The 23,037-nt window shown below is 37.3% G+C and overlaps 1 protein-coding gene across 1 annotated transcript in view; it reads right to left on the reverse strand.

The window, feature by feature from the left end:
• LOC134531309 (uncharacterized) overlaps positions 1 to 23,037 on the reverse strand; it is a 49,939-nt gene that overhangs the window by 17,740 nt on the left and 9,162 nt on the right. Inside the window, exons 4-8 of the mRNA XM_063367003.1 lie at positions 22,684 to 22,837; positions 20,298 to 20,483; positions 18,006 to 18,942; positions 13,277 to 13,732; positions 12,876 to 13,200 (exon numbers count right to left, since the gene is read on the reverse strand). Of these exons, the coding sequence (XP_063223073.1) occupies positions 12,876 to 13,200; positions 13,277 to 13,732; positions 18,006 to 18,942; positions 20,298 to 20,483; positions 22,684 to 22,837 (2,058 nt within the window). The remainder of the gene's footprint in view (positions 1 to 12,875; positions 13,201 to 13,276; positions 13,733 to 18,005; positions 18,943 to 20,297; positions 20,484 to 22,683; positions 22,838 to 23,037) is intronic.

The following is a 23,037-nucleotide window of genomic DNA, read 5'->3' on the forward strand; positions in this document are numbered from 1 at the left end:
ATATAATTTTTAAGAGTTTCCACATTCATTATTTTTAATTAATATACAGAAATGTATTATACTGTTTCTGACTGTTTGCAATACTGTGTTTTGCAAAGAGAAACAGAGATTAGCTACAATTGCGTCCTTGGATACAATGAATTTAATTTTTTTCTCGGTGGAGAGCATTACCAAGATGGCAATCGCTTTTTACTCGTAAATGTTCAACACATTCATCTCTGATCTTTAAAATTTATATATATATATATATATATATATATATATATATATATATACACACCAATATTCTGGCCACTTAAAGTCATCATAGAAATAAGAATTAAGTTTCGAAAGTAATTTTTACAATAAGTGATTTCACACACTCTTTATCTAACGAAATGCTTTTTTACAACTAGGAAGCACGTTGATATTGTATGTTATTAATTTGGTAGTTTTATTCATGAGCAGGGACTTTAAAAATTCCAAGGTTAATTCAACTCCAAAATACTTTGCACTACGATTCCGATATTATTGATTTTTAACTTTGTGGAACGTATTGAATAAATAAACAGTGGCTCGGTAGTTATTTTTGTTTGGTTAAGTTATTGGCGCAGAATTCTCATTGTAAACTGAGGGCTTATAGTAGAGACTAAACGAAAATATAATTGTTTAAATTTTAGCCTGTCTCGAAATCAAACATCGTCTTTTCCCGGTGTCAATGCATGAGTAGTAAACACTGATTGAGTCTAGTCACACGATGTTACAACTCTGAAAGAATCTCTTGTGCTAGTCACAGGTCATGCTGTAAGCGCAACAATTGTTTACTTAAGAACAATCAAGGTAAAGTTATTTGAAGCTTATCGTTCTGGAGTCAAGGAGTTGTTTATTGAAGAAACAACTCTAAACGCTTAAATTGACCACACTATCTGTAGGTATTTAGAGATAAGCAAGATTAGATTTATATGCCAACAAAATAACAAATCACTCCTTACCTTAAAGTATTGAATGGACGAAAGCTATGAAATTTAACTTTCTTCTGTGATACCATGGAAAACTAATTTCAAGCAAGTGTGGTAAGATTAATTTGGTGATTGAGCATTTCTTAAAATTATTTTTTAAAACTCGTTTATTTGATTGAATAAGTTTAATGAATAACAGACACTTAAAATTTGCTAAAACCAAGAATTCCATTAATATGCAATGACTTTAAACCTCTTTCGTATAAAAACTATTCCACAATACAGTAAGTATTTTTGTTATTCCATCATTTATGTAGTTATTTGGCGCCATGGTAAAATATTCGTCTTGCAATCAGGAGAAACAGAATGCATTTTCCAGTCTAGCTAACTTGTTTTCATAATGGTTTTTCGAATCATCCTAGATTATGCTACTAAATACCGCTGTTTTTAATGGGGTCTACTTTAGCAAGTCGCTTTGTAAGTAAAAAATAACAAATACAAATAACAGATGTAATAAGATGGAAGGGTAGGATTGTGACTGAACATGTAAATATTATTAGCTTTCGCATGATGATTACTTAGGTATGTTATGCCTCCACGAATGGCAGACTCTAGGAAAAGGTATTTATCTGCATCTGTTATGAGTTGAAGACGTGCACCAATTTAAATGAGAAGAGCATCCCATGAGAGCACGGGAGCGGTAATGTAATGAGCAGGATCTAATGAATAATACTGTAAACAAGCAGAACGAAATGACTCGAATATGTCGGCCAGCAAACCTTATCCACCTTATGATAACTACTCATATGCTCTTTCAATATGGCACAATAGAAGATGTCCCATGCATTTTGGGCATGAGCATAATACAGATCACTAATGTCCATGCCACACATTACATTATGGAATGCTTCCTTTTGGGAAATGAGGCAGTCTGCAAATTTTCACTAGATTTAAAAAAATAATTGAGAAAAACTCCTTTTCTCGTAGCTAACAAACTGTGCATCATCTGGAAATATTGAATGGGTGGTATTCAACTTATCTGGCATGAGATTTCCAGCAAGAGTTTCCAGAGATGAATTTTAAAAGTTAAGTGAATCTATGAACCTAAGATGCACAGTGTGCACACCTCCTTGTACATTATCTGAGACAGGTATGTGTTTGGTAATACACTTGTATAGTTACCCCTAGAACTTTGACCTCGCCAGGGTACTCCAAAACAAAGGAGCCATACAGCTGTGCAATCTGTCGCGAAACTAAATATTTTATTAGAAAGTGGGCATCGTAATATTGCAAATTATAAAAACTGCCACAAGTTGATTTTTTTTACATCCTGAAAGCCAAGTTGCATTTTGAATGGACATAACCACATATTTCACCCATCGGGTGACAGTAATCAAGCACCGTCTGTCCAGCTAATACCTTCTTACAGATATGGCAATGTTGTTTGACTCACATGCCTTGCAGAGACAGTGGGGGTCGGAGTCATAACAGCAATGGTCTTGGAATAAATAGTGCAAATTACTTTGTTATTGAAACTAACTCTGCGACCATATCAGTGATACAAATTTCACCCTCGAATAGCACATATTTTTTCAAAGAGCTATCGTACCCACACACTAACAAAATGCTATATTCATTCGGCACATGTTCGTTTACCTTTGTGGTACTAGAAGACTCGTCACCGGGCAAACAGGTGGAGAAAGGCTTAAGGTAAGTCTCTGTGTCATTGTATGCAATAAAACCGAGGCGATCCTGTTTTGTAATGTTTGTAAAATGCAAAAAAAAACGGTTCTCCTCTGAAGGAGCTAATAAAACGCACTGCCTGATGCTGGCTGCAGAGAACAGTGTGTGAAGTTAACCTATCTTCACTTGAGAAGTAATTGTGTAGTACTGTTATCACAAGCTTATCGAAAGCAATGGCGTGACCAAGCTCCTCCAAAGCGACGTTGTGAACATTGTTTTTCTCTCAATGTAAGTAGTTATCTCTGCGCATTTCTTTGAGGGATGAAGCAGCTGTTTTATGACCGAATTTTATATTTTTTCATTTCCATTCGCAGCTAGATGATCCTGAACCCTGAATACCATGCAGAATGAAGAATCTGATGGTCTTGATGGCTACTTTATGCTTGTGGCGGCGAGGCCAGAACCCATGCCGAAGTTACCCTGTCATCCAGTAGATATCTACAAACTCATATTAACGATCAGTCCACGTTCATTACTGTTGGAACTTCTAAGCAAAGAGCTTGTTGTATGCCCCCACATTTGACTCCTCAGATGATGGGGATGTTAATTGTAACACATTCATGGAGACATGCTGACCCGTTATGCTATCACACCGTATCTTTAGGATATATTGTAAACTTCAAAAAATTAATGTTGTTAGTATATGTTAGAGGCTCCGGGGACAGGATTTAAGTTGTGGTGTCGGTGGTGTCAACCGCCATCTTGGATGACCTTCCCCTTGACCTGTGAACTTGACCTTAAAAATTTTCAAAAATTTGCCAAAGATCTCTCACAATTCATAAATTTGCCAAAATCTGCCAAAACTTCCTGTTTTTTAATTAAAAATAAACCAAAAAAGAAAAAAGAAAAAAAAGAAAATTTTTGAGGGGAAAACTTACAAAAAATTTAAAAAATTGTAATTCGAAATGCCTCCAAATACATCTGACTTTGAAAGAGCCAATATTAAAAAAAGGCTTAAGACTCCTAAGAGCAAGTTGCCATAAGCCGCCGAGGTCATACATTGACAATTAGGATGCAATGGCCACCATTTTGAATTGTTACATAACTGTTGCAATTTTCGTTTGGCCGCCATTTTGAAAATCAGTATTTTTATTGTTATAAAATCGAGAAAGAATTTTAATAAATAAAATACTCAAACAATAAAAATTTTAAAATTACATTCCACCATTATGAAAATACATAATTTTCAACCAAAAATTGAAATAAAATTAATTTAACAAAAAGAAATTAATAAAATTTTAGAAAATTCCACCATTTTGAAATTATGATGTCATATCCGCCATAGTGAAAATCCGTATGTAGCTAGAAATTATTTAGATAGAACTTTATTTGAATACAAATGTAATTATATTTAATCAAAAATGACTTACATAATAAAGTTTGGGGTCCTTGGTTTGAACTTGGCGAGGTCGTTTGATTATAAAAATGACAATGGATCCTTCCTTCACAGAAGCCACCGGCAAACTGACCTCCCACCACAAATGCCAAGGTATATATCGCCAGCTAGTATGACAAGTTCTCCATCATGTTTTCGTCTTCAGCAGGCGTCAACTTGGATAGGACCTATTTTTTCGTCCACCGTCATGTTAGTTTAATTTTTACCCGCTAAAGTGCAGAAATTATTTATTGCCAGGATGCCCCGCCATCTTGAAATTCTGAAAGTCTCTATTTTTAAGCAAGAAATTCGGAACAAATTCCAAAATTTATCAAAAATATTGCTTGTCAAAATTATTATTGATCGATCACCTTAGTTCGATACTTGATCATTCAAAAATGTTTATTTTAATAAAAAATACTTATTGAGTAAAATATGGTGAAAAATTATAAAAGAGGCATCAGTTTTCATATCCCAACTTACAGCTGATTCAATTCCATCGATTCTAGTCCATGCTTCGATCCTTGTCAATGCAAAAAAAAAAAAAAACAATTTAAATTAAAATACCAAAAAAGTAGCCTTTTAACCTCGTAGCCATGGAACATCGTATCTTCGTAGCCTATAGTCTCGTAGCCTCGTAGTCAAAAGTCGCTGGAGCGGTTGGAGCAAAGACAGTTGGAGCCAAAGACAGTTGGAGCCAAAGAAAGTTGGAGCAGTTAGAGCCTACTGTATATAATGGCGAGATATTATTTCTGTGACATGATCATATTCTTGTGGCGAGATCGTATCACACCACATCGAATTTTCGTCCAAATGTGCTTCCTTTTTGTCAAATTCGTGTCCTTAGTGTGTATTGCAAGTTCGTTGTGTTTCCTGTGTGTGTATTGCATGTTCGTTGTGTCTCCTGTGTGTGTATTGCATATACATTGTGCGTCCTTTTTGTGTGTGTATTGCGTGTCCGTTGCGTGTGCATTGCATATCCAGTGTGTGTAGTGTGTGTCCATTGCTTGTCCAGTATTGTACTTATGTGTTCATTGAGTGTGTACTGTGTGTTCATTACATGTCCAGTGTGTCTACTATGTGTCCATTGTGTGTATTGTGTGTGTACTGAGTGTTCACTGAGTGTGTATTATGTGTTCATTTCGTGTCCAGTGTGTAAACTGTGTGTCCATTGCACATCTTATGTGTACTGTGTGTCCATTGCATGTAATATGTGTGTACTGTGTGTTCATTGTGGTCCAGAGTGTTTACTGTGTACCCATTGCGTGTACTGTGAGTGTACGGTGTGTTCATTGAGTGTGTACTTTGTATTCATTACATGTCTAGTTTGTCTACTGTGTGTCCATTGTGTATCCAGTGTATGTGTGCTGTGTGTTCATTATGTACCGTCTGTTCATTACGTATCCAGTGTGTCTAATGTGTGTCCGTTGTGTGTCCAGTGTGTTCTTTTCTTTTGTTGAATGTGTGTCATTCCGTTAAATGTGCTTCCTTTTTTTGAGTATTCTTTCTTTTTTTATGTTGTTTCGACTCATGTATTATAGTAAGTGGTTAGTGTTTTTGACTAGCATGTTATTCTATCGATCGCGGGTATTTAAGCGAGTCCCAGACGACAGGACCTTCAGTTTGTTACTGGCTACGACGGTGTAAGGATCACCTAGTTTGTCTCATCTGATACATAAGTGACATAATAACCTGTTTTTTTAAGATCTGATGGCATCTTTACCATTCGTAACACCGAACTCTATGGAATTTGTTTCATCGTTTATGGGAACCCTGACAGCAGCGACGACGACGGTGAAGCAGATCCCGTCGACGACAGCCACGAAGACCTAATTAGAATCTGTACTATCGGCTGAGGAGATCTGCTGATCCCGATGGAATGTGTATCATCGTCACCAACAACACTAGAGGAGATTTCAACCGATGTGTTTTCACCAGTGGAAGAGACTTTAATTCCTACAGACCTGGCTGCAGAGGAAACATCATTAATGATGTTTCGCCAGTGAAGGAGACTTCAATGGATGCTGATTCGTCAACATCTAGTGAGCATCAATGCCGTTACTGTTACAAGATATTCTCGAACTACAGTAATGCTCCTCGACACGAAAATATAGAATGTACTAAGAATCCACCTCGCAAAATATTTGCCTGTGAAAAATGCCATAAGCAGTTTGCTAGAATAGATAATACGAAAACGCACTTGAAAAAATTCAAAGGTCATGCTGCACGGCAGTAAGTAAAGGTTTCGTTGGAACAACCACGTATTGGTGTGCATAAGAATACACCAGGGATTGGCACAACTGCAGCAAACATCAGCATCTGGTTTGTGTCTGAAAGGTTCGTCTTCATCGACTAGACATCCTTGCGGCTACTGCGATATGTCGTTCGTATTTTCCCATAATGCACTAAGATATGAGAGAAGTAAATGTAAGAAGAATCCTTCTCGTACGAAGTTTTGCTGTGATGAGTATAATGCTTGGTTTACTCGTATTGGTAGTTTGAGACGACACGCGAAAAACTCTAAAGAAATCCATGTATGTGCCTACTGTGAAACTACCTGCAGATATTTGGACCCCTCGGTTTGGTTGGAGACTCGTATGTGAACAAGCACACAGGAAGTTGTGCCGCAACCGATCGCGATGACTTCTGGATATGACACTAAACACAAGACTGTGCTCGGTGCATTACTGGTAAATGAAAATGGATTCCACTTGGCGCAATCTGAATTTCGTGTAACATTGAACGACTCATATTATCTAAATATAATTAGTGAGTCAGTAGGTATTTGTCCTTTTCCTGATGATATCAAGCAGAAAATAATGAATCATATTACTGATGAAGTCGCTATGTACGGACCATTAAACTATAACTTGTGGCTGGACTGTGTATATGGTAAACCGAATCCGTTCGAGGACCAAGTGAAGAAGTGCGCATTTAAGACAGTGAATACTCCCATAGTTTAGTGTATTTTTGTAATGTTTGAGGAATTTTGGGGAATTTTTGGGTGAGGCTCAAGATCATCTAAGATGGCCTCCGTAACATCACTAACCAAGATGGTGGCTGACACCACCAACACCACACTTTAAACCCTGTCCCTGGAGCCCCAAAAATATACTACAAACGTTATTTTTTATATTTTCAGTGCACGGATCCCACCAAGGCCTGTTGAGAAGAGACAACACTGAACGCAGATGTTGAATTCATTGAAGAAAGAGTCGTATGGGGTATCAAAATAGGAAATCCTGGTGGCTCATACCTCAAACCTTATAATTTTTCTTAATTATATATATTTTTTAATAACTCAAGACTGTCTAAATTATGGGTGCGGTTTATAAGATTGCGTATTGTGATGCTTTATGAGTATCGCTTTTTCAAGTAAAAATAAAAAAAAATATCTCTTGGTTTCATTGATATAGAATAAGCTCCCGCCACACCCGTGTAGAGTAGGTGACCCAACCCATAGGTGTACCTGGCTGTGCTTAGGTCATGATCGGTCAGCTAGGCTGCGTGCACATGAAAAATGCACCGAAGCGATTATCAGATACAGCCGTCACATTGCATGTCATCCTATAGTTTTTATACTCTAATCAGTCAATCCTAACGGTCTAAGCGTTAACACCATTGCATCATAGATCTTTGTACCCTGAATTCAAAAACACTACCCTTCTCTACCCTCGAGTCATAACTATGAAGTTATAGCGAATACTTTATTGTGTCACTTACTATACTAGCTAATAAAACGTGGCTTCACTCACGCAATTTCAGGGTATTTCTAAAAATCTTACCATTCAAAGAAAAGTACTGGTGTGTGATTGATTCGACACATTTTAACAAAAATAAGTAGACACAATAAATTTGTCAGGTGCATAAAAGAGTTATTCAATAACAAAACCGTTTACGAATGATAATTTTTAAAGTTTATATGTGTAGGCCTTTTTACTTTTTTAGTACATATAGATCAAGAATCTGATTTTCCAACTTCTGTTTTAGAGTGTTCGAGTACATATTTTACCTTGATGATATCACACTTAGGCCTACCTCCTTTTTCTGTCAATAAGACACAAAATTTAAAATATTTTAAACACGCACCTATTTAAACAATGTTTATTCCATCGTTTGCACTAATATTTTTATTTACTATGCTTAGAATGATAAATAATTTCCCCTTATTATAAATACTTTCTATTACATAAGGATATTTGATACAGTCGCATCATTATTTGAAACAAATACTACAGGTATCAAATTTTTTATCCAACGTATTAGTTTATTCTTAGTTTGCTTAGTATTACTGAAATTAAAACCCCCTAAATTTTTACCATTCTCCTCTTTCCCACACGGAAACCCATGTAAAAATCCAGAAACAAGTAAATATGGTAATATCCATTTTTAATTACATTTTGTGACCGAGCACTCAAGCATTCCTGTGCATCGAGTGCTAAGGACTTGGGCAGATTATTGTAATAACTTATTGAAACTTAAATCTGCTAGTGTTTTTATAGTGCACCAGATGAGTAGTTTCTGAAATAAGCTTTCCCATGAACATAGTCATAACTCTGCCATGTATATTATTGTGCAACAGTTAGGTAAATTTAACATTTTGGTTAACACCTGGTATATTTATTACTTTTCCCTTTCATTGTATTTTCTTCAGACTGCGCTTTCATTGTATTTTTAGGTGGTTGCCTTTGATATCTGTAGATGCCTCACTTTTACATCCCTTAGGGGCGTAATATCGCAAATTGCTGAAATATAAATTGTTGTTTACTATTTTTTATAATTCTTATTTAATATTTTATGTTACAGATAACTTTTTTTTTTTTGCTTTAAATGACGAATTTTGATTAATGGAAAAAAATACAATACTGCGAGGTGTTCCTATTAGTTAACCTGACTCATGCTGCTCCCAGCAAACTGCGAGCGTGCCGCGACATATTTGAACATGACAGTGTCTGATGGTCTTTCCCCCACCCTGAGCTCGCCAGACGAGCCAACAGGTTGCTCACTTTGACTGTAGCAGTTGATTGAATTAGTCTATGCACTAGTGACTCGTCGGAAAAATGCTAAGTGGTCAGACGGAGCAACCTCAAGTTTCTTGTTAAACCAGGGAAAACTGCCACAGAAGCTTATGCAATGTTGAAAGAAGTCTACAGGAACGAATGTTTATCCCGCACACAAGTTTTTGAGTGGTTTAAACGGTTTAAAGAAGGGCGTGGAACGACCGAAATCGATCGGCGCCCAGGACGGCCCTTAACGTCCAAAAAGGACGAAAACATTGAAAAAATTGGTAAAATAATCCGCGCTGATCGTCATCTGAGCATCCGAAATCTTGCTGAAATATCAGGAATCGACCAAGAAAATGTTCGACAGATTTTGCACGAATCATTTAACATTCGGAAGGTTTGCACAAAAATGGTGCCGAAACTCCTCACTCACGAGCAAAAAGAATCAAGAGAGAACATTCGTACTGACATCCTAAACAACATCGCCACTAATTCAGATTATTTGTTGGACAAGGTAATTACTTGTGATGAATCGTTGATTTTTACTTACGATCCTGAAACAACGAGGCAATACATGCATTGAAGAGCCCAAGCTCGCCAAGGATGCCAGGATGAGCAAATCCAAATTCAAAGCAATGATGACTGTCTTTTTCGACATTCGTGGCATTGTCTAAGTTCACTGGGTACCCGAGTGTCAGGAAATCAATCAACATTTCTACATCGAGGTTCTGACGGCCCTACGTAAGCGTGTGAGAAAACGAAGACCCGATTTGTGTAAGACCAAGACCTGGATTCTTCACCAAGACAATGCACCAGCCCATTCTGCCTTGTCTGTGAAAGCGTTCCTCGCAAAATACAGCATCACCGTGTTCGAACATCCACTGTACTGACCCGACCTTGCCCCCTGTGTCTTTTTTCTATTTCCCAAGGTCAAGTCGGCGCTGAAGAGGACAAGATTTGAAAGTGTGGAAGCGGTTAAAGCAAAAGCGACGGAGGTTCTCAACCAGCTGACAGAAGAGGACTTCCAGGACTGCTTTCAACAATGGAAACGTCTTATGGAGCGGTTTAGGGATCTCCAAGGGGGGTACATTGAAGGCGATAAATCTTCTGCTGTAATTGGTGACGAATAAAAAGTGTTATGACATCAGTCCGGTTATTTAATAGCCATACCTCGTATTCTCAACATAGACCTACATATTGTTCTTCCTTAATTTCTCACCTCTAATTCTAATAAATTCGGTTGTATATGTTATCTTAAAAATAATTACTACTTTTGCTAGCTTTAGAATTGAATTTGGCAAGAAGGAATTTGCTGTTAGTATTTTAGTAAGTTTATTATTTGGTAGTCAGTGTCTTTCATAATGCTTGATTAAATAAGGAGATATTATTAATATGTGAAAAACATACAAAACCCTTTTCCACACCCATACAGTTCAAATTTTGAAAAATTAAAAATATCATTTTGTAACTATATATTCACGTTGTTCGTTATTAGTTTCGTATCTATAGTTTAAGCAGATTTGGAAGTATGCATTTTCTGCTTAAAATCAAACTTAACCTTTTACACCATCTAAGGTATAATTCGCAAAATGGTAAAATTACGGTTGGTATATTAAGTAGGTATTTTATTTTAGACACCCTATTTATTTTCTAATACAACATTAACTTGGAAAAATATAATATAAATTACAAAACATGTTAAGACTTATTACGAACAAATAAAAAAAAATTACAATTCGTAACTCTTTTTACACTTCGTCCATTCTTATTTTTTTACCGCTAGTTTTAATAGATTCAGAAGTATGTTTTTTTTCTTCTCTTATACTCAACCTCAGCTCTGTGACACCACTTAGAGATAAAATTTCGCAAAATTTTTAATAAATAATGTGTAAATGACTATTTTTTATTATTTTTATTTAATACTTCAAGTTTTTCTGTATTAGATACAAAGATAAAATTAGTTAAAACAAATCAAATTTACTTTTTACTCCCTTAAAAACTAATTGCGAAGAATTAAAAAAAAAAACAATAAGTAACTATAAGTTAATGTGGTACTTTTATAGTTTCTAAAATGAAGCTCTAATTGATTCCAAAGTTTCCATAGTTTAAAACTATAATTAATACTTTTACAGCCCTTAAGGGTAGAATTTCACGAAATGATAAAACTGTTGTTGGTAGCCTTAGTATGTTTATTTCCGATACCCATTTTATTTCATAATGACATTTTAGCTTGTGAGGTGTAATTAATACGTCAAAAAAGTATAATTCCTTGTACACCCCCTCAAAGAAAAAAAAACAACAAATAAAAAAATGTAAATTCGTTACTCTATATTCACTTTGTCCGCTTTTATTTTCTTAACTCTTGTTTTACTAGATTTGGAAGTATGCATTTTTCTTCTTAAAATCACTCAAACGTTTTACTCCACTTAGAGGTGGAATTAATATAAAATGGTAAACAAAATAATGCGTATATGATATTTTATTATCGATCTTATTACAGATATCACGTTTTGCTGTATTAGATACTGAGATAAAAATGTTTTAAATGAAATCAAATTTACCCCTTTTTGTACCTTAAAAAACAAATTTTCAATGGGTGTAAAAAAATACAATTCTTGACAATAAATGAATAGTAAATATTTTTAGTTTCCTCACTTTAGATGTAATAGATTCTGAACTACGCATTTTTTTAAACTATATTCACCCCTCTTCCGCCCCTTAGGTGCTAAATTTCGCAAAATTATAAAATTAAGGTTGTTAGTTTTAGTTATGGTTTGTTATTTAATACTCAATAAATTTTAATAATATTGATTAGCTTCAGAAAAATATTTTACTGTGTTTAAAATACATTTTCCCCTTTTTTGCCCCTAAGGGGTTAGGGGCATAATTATGTAATTTAGTATGTGATTTACCCAGATACCTTACAAATATAAAAAAAAATTAATTGGAATCCATCCATTTGTTTTTAATTGATGCCTTAAATGACAAATATTTAAATACACACACACACACACACATATATATATATATATATATATATATATATATATATATATCAATTCTAAGCAATGTTAATACCATTTACATTTTTTTATTATTATTTCATCCAATGTACAGCCTTTTCACCTCGAATATTTTTAGTGTTACTATGGATGAAGACCCCTTCCTAAAATGTAATTTTGTGGCTATTTACAGAAATTACTGTCTTTAGTGGCAAAAACTAACACAGTTGTGTTTTGCAATTATTTCAATGATCAATTTTGCTGGGTAGCATTTATAAAAATTAAATTTTATTTTAAAAAAAGTAATTTTAATATAGTTTTAAAATTTTACTTTTTTCTGTCATTCTTTAGAACATATGTGTATTAGACAACTGATTGTATATGCAAATAATGGCTTTCTTTATATTAAAGATCATCAAATAAATTTTAAGTGACATTCGTTCACGCTTAGTAAATAACTTTCCAAATGAAAAAAATATATTATTTACTTCGTCAAGTTAGTAAGAGTGAAACAATTACGACGTCTTAGATTAGAGAATGTCGCATTAGTATTCACTTTGCTTACTATTGTACAAACATAAATCCTTTACAAGAACATCGACCTTATTTTGGAAGATTTCAGATTTACCTTTCATTGATAATTATTTTTTCAGCTTGCAGTTTAGTAAGATTACCACCCATTAAGGTACAACGAAAAGAGTGACGAAGAGTTTAAAATTATTTTTATTCGTCGTCATAAAAATGCAATATTTTAAATAAATGCTGCCATTTTTTGCAGAACCTCAATAGTTTGATACATTCAATAGTGTGAAACGCTGGCGTTGTGGTAGTTCTTGTAAATGTCTTCCCAGAAGTCAATCTGTTCCTTCCGCACGTCAGTCTTCAGAGTGTTGGGGACGTCGATGTCCAGGTACGGGTAGCTGCTGGTGCTGACGGGCTTCCACGTGACCTCGCCGGCTGCGGTCGGCACCCCCGTCTTCGCGAAGCTGGTCCAGTACTCCCCCAGAGTCCTGGCGAGCACGGCGTCCCCGGCCGTCTCGCCCTGAACCCTGCCGCCGTACGTCAGGCAGTCCCACTCCGTCGTGCTGGTCGCGTTCCCGTACGTCAGCCAGTAGTTGTAGGTGCGGCTGGTGGAGTACCTGGCGTGCGCGCGGACGGTCGTCACCGCGCCGAACGTGAACTTCATGTCCGTGCGCATGAGGACAAACGTCTCACCAGCTGCCGGCGACAGCGAGCGTCTCGTTCCCGAAGTAGAACAGCTGGGCCCTCCGCGCCACCTCCTTGGACTCCGGAGAGCCTGTGGCAAGCCCCAGCTCTATCGGCACGAAGTAGTCCTCCAGGTCGTCGTGCACGTGCTTCCAGAAGGCGTCGGACGCCAGCAGCTCCTCCGGGTAGTTGAGGGCGTTCTCGCGCTTGGTCGTGCCGATGACGTAGGGCACGCTGGTGAAGTGTCCGCCCAGGACCAACCCCGCTGGCGCGCGCGACAGGAAGGGTTCCTCGCCTGCTCTGGGGAACTCGGTGCACGGTCCGAAGGGCCTGACGTAGCTCTGCGGGGCGGTGACGTTGTCCAGCGCGGCGATGAGCTCGCCGGCGGACGCCGCCCGCAAGCTCCTGACGAGCTGCGACGTGGTGTTGGCCGGCCTGCCGACCAGCGAGCTGAGCTGGAAGGCGCTTTTCTGGGTGTTCCGCGTGTAGAATGGGAATCCCCACCTCGTCACTGGGATACCCCAGGATGGGAATTACATCCTCATTCATTTCAACGCTTCAACTAAATTTGAGGTCAGTTCGTAAGTTTTAGCCCAGCAGGATAGATCGAAGTTGATAGAAAATGAGTTCCAGTAGAATAAGTTGTGTAAATCATCCTGATGTGTTTTGCTACATATACAGAGAATACACATTAAAAGATAACAGAAAGACTGTTAGTGGTCTTGTAAAGAGTACTTATCATGGATACTCTGGTGTAAGGCTTGTTGATCTGGATAAATCCTGGGCACCGCATAAGGTTTGTAAAACTTGTACAGAACATTTATGCCAATTGACTAGCGGGAAAATAAAAAGTTTGTAATTCAGCTTACCGATGGTTTGGAGAGCACCCAAAACCCACATTCATGATTGTTTTTCTGTCCAGTAAATATTACTGGAATCAATCGAAACAACCGTAGCAAATGGACTTATCCTGATTTAGTCTTTGCATGATGCCCGGTCTCTCACTCAGAGTAAGTACCGATCACAACATTTTACCAGCTTCCAGAGCTTTCTGAGGACGAGTGTTGTCCCTATAACCACCCTCCTGATACTAATGAGGGTGACAGTGATTATGAGGGGATGTCAACAATTCTTCAACGTTTCAACCAGGATGAATTAAATGATCTCGTCAGAGATTTTAACCTGTCAAAAGAAGCTTCTGAATTACTGGTTTCCAGGTTTAGAAAAAAAAAATTTGCTGAAACAGGGAACCAAAATTACTTTTTACCATACAAGAGAAAGGGGTATGTAACCTTTCTTTTCTCAAGAAGAAAATCTTGTATTTTGTCACTAAATAAGAGGACTCGTGGAAAAAAAGGTCTTCCTGAATATTTTCCAGATGATTGGCGCCTATTTATTGATAACACAAAGCAAAGCTTGAAATGAGTTCTTCTACACAAAGGGAACAAATGTGGTTCAATACCAATTGCTCGCTCAATGACAATGAAAGAAACATAGAGCACCATTGCTTTAGTCTAGGAGAATATAAGGTATCGTGAACATCAATGGGTGATTTGTGTGGACTTAAAATTGGTAAACTCTCACCTTGGACAGAAAAGTGGCCACACCAAATATCCCTTTTTCTTGTGCCTCTGGGATAGCAGAGATAAAACACGCCACTGGGTTAGACAAGAGTGGCCTAAGAGAGAAGACATGGTCGTTGGAGAAAAAAATCATTAACGAAACCGTAGTTGAACGAGAGAAAATCATCTTTCCTCCACTGCATATTAATCTGGGACTTATAAAGCAGTTTGTACAGGATCTTGATAAGGAAGGATCATGCTTTGTAACTATGGGGGAATAATGCTTCACTTGAGTAAGAAAAAAAATGAAAGCAGGAATATTTAACAGCCCAGAAATAAGAAAATTCATTAAGGACCAAGCCTTCGTAAATTGCATGAATGAGGCCAAGAAAAAATCCTGGAATTAATTTGTTGTAGTTGTCAGAAATTTTCTGGGAAAACGTAAAGAAGAATACCAAGTTGAACTGGCAAAATATATGCTTAAAAATTTTAAATCCTTTAGGTGAAACATAAGTATTAAGGTGCACTATTTATAAGGCCACCTGGACCGTTTTCCTGAAAATTTAGGAGACAGAGTGAGGAGCAAGGTGAAAGATTTCATCAAGATTTTAAAATTATGGAGGACCGCTATCAAGGAAGATGGGATTCGCACATGATGGCAGATTATTTCTGGAGTTTAAAAAGGGACTGTTCCAAGATATTTTCAAGATGTTCACGAAAAAGTAGCTTCCTAAGTGTTAAGTGACTAGTTGGTTCCATCGATGACTTGGTACTATCTTTGAATATATAATAATAGTAAATACTAATAAAATTTGTATAATATAATGATATTTTATAATATAATGATATTTGTATAACAAAATAACAGTTGTGTAATTTAATGATAAGCATATAATGTTTAATTTTTAGATTTGATTAATGGATTTAACCTAAAATAACTTAAACCGTACATTTCACTAGAGCGTTATATCTTAGAAATTTTACCTCCTAGGCAAAAACTAATGCCATATTTGAATTCAGGGTACAAAATTCATATCAATTCAGCTCCATAAACCCCGGCACCAAAACTATTGTTGGCCTGTGTAATCGCTTACACTTAGGAGATCCACGAAAGCGTAAAGCTAACGTCGGCGACATTTTGCGGATCTCCAAGCAGAAAGGTGTCCTCGAGAAAGGTTTCACTGCTAATTGAAGTCTAGAACTTTACCGTGTAACCCATGTTCTTGAATCGGAGCCTAGGTCCTAACAACTCGAATATTCGGAACACGCGCTTATCCACAGTAGCTTCTATGCCAAAGATATTCAACCTACGTATTTGGTGGAGAAGCTTCTCAAACTAAGAAAGGGACGATCCTTCGTCAAATTTTGGGGAGATCCGAGAAACGCTAAAATTCAAATATTTTTTTGAACCCGTGGTAGTGAAAAAATAACGTAATAAATATATTATATAATATTAAAGTATAGTGTTTTATTTGTTTTTTTATCTGTACTACGATGATGATTGTTTGAGTTTATATTTAATTAAATAACCATTTTAAGGTGAAATTTACCTTTTTGCACCAACCAAGGATCAATCTAAAAATTGGAATCGATCAAATCAATCAGTATATTAATAGATAAATTGTGTGATAATTTTTGAGCATCGTTCCGAATTTTTGGATGATTTTTAAATTATTGCAAGATGGCTAACAAGATTGCGATCCTTACAATAGCTGACGATCTGTTTATTGAAATTAGTGTGGTCTAGCCGCTACAAAATAAATTAATATAATGGTATCACATTCTAGCATAAGAAAAGAAAAGAAAAAATGGCAGTGTCCAATATGGCTGCCGTGAAGTCAAATTAGCAGGAATAATATAAGCATTGGTAGTAGTAAGTCCGTTTAGTGGAATTGTTTGTAGTAAGCGGCTATGTTTATTTTTACAAGTGTGTTCACCAGGAATCAAACCCAGTACCTTTTATACCCTTAATATTTTTAATCAATGTTTTATAAATATTTGGAGTTTTTTAATAGTACTTTACAAAATTGATCTTGCTGAGATTTAACAGAGGTCTTCAAAGTCCATGATGTAAGAAATACCTATTAAAATTGAAATTTTTAATAAATTTTTGTATTCACTTTACTTGTCGGGATTGAACCAAGGACACTGAACTTGATGGGGTTACGAATATTTTGTATTTATCTTTTTTAAATTAAATTATATATGCCTGTATCCGAATACATAAGGATGCGTCCATAACACACACATCCCTACATCCCTTAGCAAATGCAACCACAATGTAAAAGACGCAATTCTAATGGATGTATAGTATTCTTATACTGTTACTGCTGACACTACCTGTTTACATTTTGTCATACTAATGTACACGTAGCGATTTCGAGTAATGATAGCTACGAATATTCATAAAAAAGAAATAAGGACATATTTAAAAAAAAATTAATGTATTGCGGATGTTATAAATGTTAGGAATCAAAATACAAATAATGTTATATATCTCAAAATATAAAAAAATACCTATAATGAATCCTTAAATACTCCTTTAACTTAAGATCACATTCAGTTAATTTTTATTAACGTTTGAATTGAGTAATCACTTATGAATATGTTTTTAACAAATCTTATGCCAAAAATCTGTAGCACTATGATACACAAACAAAATAAAGCGCGATTCCAAAGCAAATGGATGTGGGGACGCATTAGTGGATGCGAGTGTCGCATTCCTAGAAATACCCACTTTAGTGGATGTATATATGGAGAATTGTGAGAATTCGGAAGCAACAAGATGGCCATGTTCACTAAGATGCACTTTTAGTGGATCCCTTAGGTAAGGTATCTATTAGGTTAGTATTCGGAGACAGCTATATTTTTAAGTGTTTTTGTCAAATCAATGTGACATTTCAAGGTCATTGGAGTACAAGGACACGGGTAAATAACCAGTACCCTAGATGGCGGTCGGTCATTGACCCGCTCCCTGTTCCCCAGCCTGAAGCCTGTGTCTAACTACTCCAATTCACACTACCAACGGGAATTACTTTGAACAACAAGGTTTTTATATGTACCAAATGGCGCATTTTTATTTTATATTAACATTGATTTTGTTCTTGATAAGATTTTTTAAGCTTTTACTCTATCATTACATACATTAATTTGCAGTTATTAACTTATACATCTACCGCGCAACAGTACCATTATGGTATTGCGCGTATATCTGGAACCAAAAGTCCATCTGCTCCTTCTCCACGTCGGTCTTCAGAGTGTTGGGGACGTCGATGTCCAGGTACGGGTAGCTGCTGGTGCTGACGGGCTTCCACGTGACCTCGCCGGCTGCGGTCGGCACCCCCGTCTTCGCGAAGTTGGTCCAGAGTTGACCCAGAGACCACGCGAGCTTGGCGGCGCTCGAGGTCTGTCCTTTGACCTGCCCGTTGTAGAAGACGTACGACCACTCCATGCCGTGCGTCGCGGCGCCGTACGTCAGCCAGTAGTTGTAGGTGTGGCTGGTGGAGTGCTTGGCGTGAGCGCGGAGCGTCGTCACGGCGCCTATCGTGAACTGCAGGTCCGTCTGCAAGCTGATCCACTTCTCGCGGGTCTGGTACGAGACGGCGCTGTTGCCGAAGTAGAACTTCTTCACCTTCTCCGCCACCTCCTTGGACTTCTGCGACCCTAGCGTGAGCCCCAGGTCGGTCGGGACCACGTACGCTTCCCAGTTGCCGTTGACGCTCTTCCAGAGAGCTTCCGAAGCTAGCGAGGCCTCCGAGTAGAAAGCAGCCACCTCGCGCTTGGCCGTCCCGATGATGTACGGCACGCTGGTGAAAAGTCCTGCTTTCACCAGGCTTGCTGGTGAGTGCCGCATGAAGGGAACCTCGCCCGATCTCGCAAACTCGATGCACGGCACGAAAGGTCGCGTGTAGCCCTTTGGTGCTGAAACTTTCGGGAGGGCTTTGATGAGATCAGAGGCTGGCACTTCCCGCAAGTTCCTGATGAGCTGCGACGTGGTGGTGGCTGGCTTGCCAACCAGCTTGCTCAGCTCGAAGGCGCTCTGCTGGGTGTTTGGGACGTATGCGAAAGAGTTGAGAGCGTAGCCGCTCTCCGATATCGCCTTGTGGAAGAGTCCTGACATAACAATAATATCAGTTTACAAACAAGTATTTTATCATGCAATATTGCACATAATACTTTAATATTTTAAATAATAAAAAACCTGTTTTAGTAAAGTAATTGCTAATAATAATTTTTGGCAGTGTATTTTTAGCAGGCTTATAGCTTTATTTTAGAAATTTTAAATTTATTTTACTATAACTTCTGAGAATTTTTTTGAATTCTGTATAAAGATATAAATAAAATTGGTCTGAATGAAAAATTATTTGTTAGGAAGTTTTTTTGAAGTACCAATAACCTATAAAATATGTTAAGGCAAGTAGCTATTTACACGATTGTTGCTTCAAAAACAATACGTTATTTACTGCGATTTCTTCAGTTGTTTGTCGGTCTCACCATTCTCAGTTTATCAGATCCATAAACAAAAAAGTGATAAGAGAATTATGAATTAAACAATATAAATTTATTAAGTACTAAGGCCCGTTCTACAATGACAAGGAAGCGGAGGCGAATCACGTAAATAGAGACAGATTCTACATAACGGAGTATCTACAGTGGCATGAATGCAGACACGCGCCAGTATGGATTTTCTCAGCAATACCCATCTCTTCCGTTTACGTCACTCCGTGCGACCAATAGTGAAAGTCACGTATGTTTATGTTCTAAGTATTTTAAAAATTGTTTCAAGTACATAAATATCTAGTGTTATATTATTACTTTGTGTTTTTTTTGTTTGTAAATTCCGTACATGTTACATTCTCATTTACAAAAAAATTTAAAATTAAATTAGTTTTTGTAAACGTGAAATTCAGTCTTATCGGTTGCCATTACTTATGCTTATGTGCATTGTGGAAGCAACACATGGATAATGAAACGTGAATATCATGCGTGTTCATTATCCTTTTCTGTTTTTACGTTTCCGTGTCATTGTGGAACGTACCTTGTAGGATACAATCATCACCTAAACGCAATTTGTGTGTGTGGGGGGGGGGGGGGGAACCAAAAAATAGAGATAAGCTTAAAAAGACGAAGTAATAACCTGACACTGTATATTTCAAAACTTTTAATTCATTCAAGTTATAGAGAGTATGTTATCATCAGAAAATCAAGAAAGTTTAAGAAGTTACACAGTATATATTTAACACAGTGTTACTTAGCATGTTCAGGCTAAGTTACATTTTATAGAATCAAATGTGTATTTAAAAACTAAATTTGGGTTGGTATTTTGGTCAAACTTGAATCATTTCCCATTGATGTAGGCTACTCTATTTTTGTAAAGACAAAAAAATGTAAATAAGTTATGGTACTCATTGGAGTTATTTACAGTACTATGGAGAGGGGGAAAATGTGTGTAATAAAATAAGTAAAACCTCTAGACATCGAAGAGAGCAGCTGGTACTGCACGCTGGCGCCTCCAGCGCTTACCCCGAAGATAGTGACACTGTTTGGGTTCCCGCCGAAATGTTCAATGTTCTTCTTCACCCACTTCAAGCCAGCCACCTGGTCCTTGAGTCCAGCGTTGCCTGGCGCGTCTGTTCCCTCAATACTCATGAAACCTGTTAACACAGCAAATGAATGATACATTGTGCGCTTACCAACGGAAGTATTGTAGTTGAAAAAAAAATTAAAAGGGCTTTAACTGTTAAAATATTTTTTTCTATTACAGATTAAGTAGAGATTAAATGGACCACTTATGGTCCTTTTTGTTTGGCACAGCTACAAGAGCTGATGCATCATTGGGGTAGTTCAGACACCCAGAGGTGACGAAACCATTTTCCTCTCTTTTCTTATTGGTATGAGTGGCACAAAGAGTAGGCCTAAAAACTTTGTAACGGGATCGCACCCTCGCGACGTATTTGTGTTCCTTTTTCTTCGGACTTATGTCTTATTGTCATTATTTTTATAGATCCTCATTTATTTATATTATGTGTTTTAGTTTATTTGTGTATAACAATTTATTTGTATTCTTGTAACCTTTCTCTCTCTCTCTTTCTATATATATATACCCGCTATGGTTCTGCTTTGACTGTTAACTTTACTCGCCGAGTCATTGACCTCTATTGGCAAGCCAAGTAACCCAGTGTGAAGAATAGTTAAGCGAATTGCCGCAGTGGCATGCACAATCGAAGCGCTGCTACTGCGCACGGGAGTGCGAAGTGGGCAGTTTGATCAGCTGTTGACCGCAATAGTATGTTACGACCTCTAGTGCGGCGACTGGAGGTGCGCGCGGAGGTGTTTGGATGGTTCACGTGACGATTGTTTCGGAAGTGGGTCAGCCGACTTGAATGTTGTGCGCATATCGGCCCACACGTTTACCCAGGCCTGGTCCTTTGTTCTGGTAAATTACCAAGGATGGATGATGAGGGCACATGTTGAGAATTGAAATCATGGGAAAACATTTATTCATTGGGTATGGGTACGGAGGTAGGTATCTCCCTTCATTTAAAATAAGAGCAACGTCTGTCTGTAATAAGTGCTTTTTACCTTTATGAATAATTATTTTTCTAATGCGAATCAACGGCAATAGCACAGCTTAAATCTTTTGGAGAGTTTATGTACAGTTACGTTTGGGCCAAGGGTTCGAAGTTGAGTCACTTTAAATAAAGTCTCGGAGTATTTAAGATTAATAACCAAGCCGAGAATAATGAACTTATTACTGCTTACAGACAATTAACTTTTCCTTTAGGTACTCATAAGTGTTTGTAATGTTTACTGTAAAGTGTTATATTTTATGTTACTAACTGTACTATATGAAGGGTTTGTGTTAAACGAAACGTGAGGGGGTTTATATTGCACGAATTCATTTTATTACTTTCCTGGTGAATCTTAATATAATATTTTAATTATTGAAAAGGCAACACCAAAAAATGTTTTTTTTTTGATAAAGTTCTTCTGATGTTTATTTTAACTGTTATTCTTACACTGCTATTGGATCGTTTTCCCACCAAAGAATCTAAAGTTGAATTTAGTATGGCGAGCGTGGCAGTCCTTGTCAAATTTATGAACTTGCCAAAGAGAGGCCATGATACATAAAACATACAATTAATCATCACCTCGTTTGTTTAAAAAGGAAAGTTCCGCCCTGAAACCAAAATGATTAGCAGCTTTTCATTAAAAAAACGAACACGGCCTTTTCCCTGTCTTCGTTTGATAAATTATGGGCATGATATACTTTCCGTTCAAGCAAATGGCTCATATAGGCACATGATCCAAAAAGACTTCCATACTGAATATTTTTAAATGGAAAATAAATGGTCAAGTAAAATTACATATATTTGTAAATTTTTACATTTACATGGAAACAACTCTATCACTACAAAACAGTGTACGCAGCAATATTGGGTTCGGATTATTGCCTAGGCATGTATGCTTTGTGTTGTTCCAGTACCAACAATAAATAGTTAAAATCATTTCCTTAAAAGCTAACGAGTATTAACTGCGCACATTAGTAAGCATAATAAATCACAATAATGTCCAATTACTGCATATTCGATTATATTTTTCCATGGTTTGAAAAACTTATGTTTGAATAAACCATCAATATTAAATTTTAAAAAAATAAGTCGCCAATTTTCGCAAGTAATGCTCAGTATTATCTCGAAAAACGTGAGTCATATATGCAAGAATAAACTTGTTGTAGAATTTTCCAAAAAATATTTATTTTGTGGTACAGACTATGAACTTGGCAACTGGTTTCCAACGGAATCTTTTGAAAAAGTACAGAAAAGGTTCTGCGCAGGAGTCGCACTGTCTCACCGAACAAGTTGAGGCGGTAGTTGATGGTGACCACGACGACCCCGTGGTCCACGAGTTGTCCGGGGCCGGTGTTGCCCGAGCCAGCCACGAAGGCCCCGCCGTGGATGAACACCATCACCGGCAGCAGAGCAGCTCTCTCGGTGCCGGCAGGTAGCTGTGATGTGACACCCACCGTCAAGTGCATTTCCTTCTCGTCTGCATGCGATCAACAGCTCTTTCCCTAACTCGTGACAATGCGCAGTGGCAGTACGTTTGGCATGCAACTAATCTGTTACTCGCGGAGACGCGGGTTCTTTTTCGACCTCCGGCATAGCGCCTAATTTACGAGCATCTAGTTTAAAATTGAGTTGTTCA

The sequence above is a fragment of the Bacillus rossius genome, chromosome 3, assembly GCF_032445375.1.
Source record: "Bacillus rossius redtenbacheri isolate Brsri chromosome 3, Brsri_v3, whole genome shotgun sequence".
NCBI classification, from domain to species: domain Eukaryota; kingdom Metazoa; phylum Arthropoda; class Insecta; order Phasmatodea; family Bacillidae; genus Bacillus; species Bacillus rossius.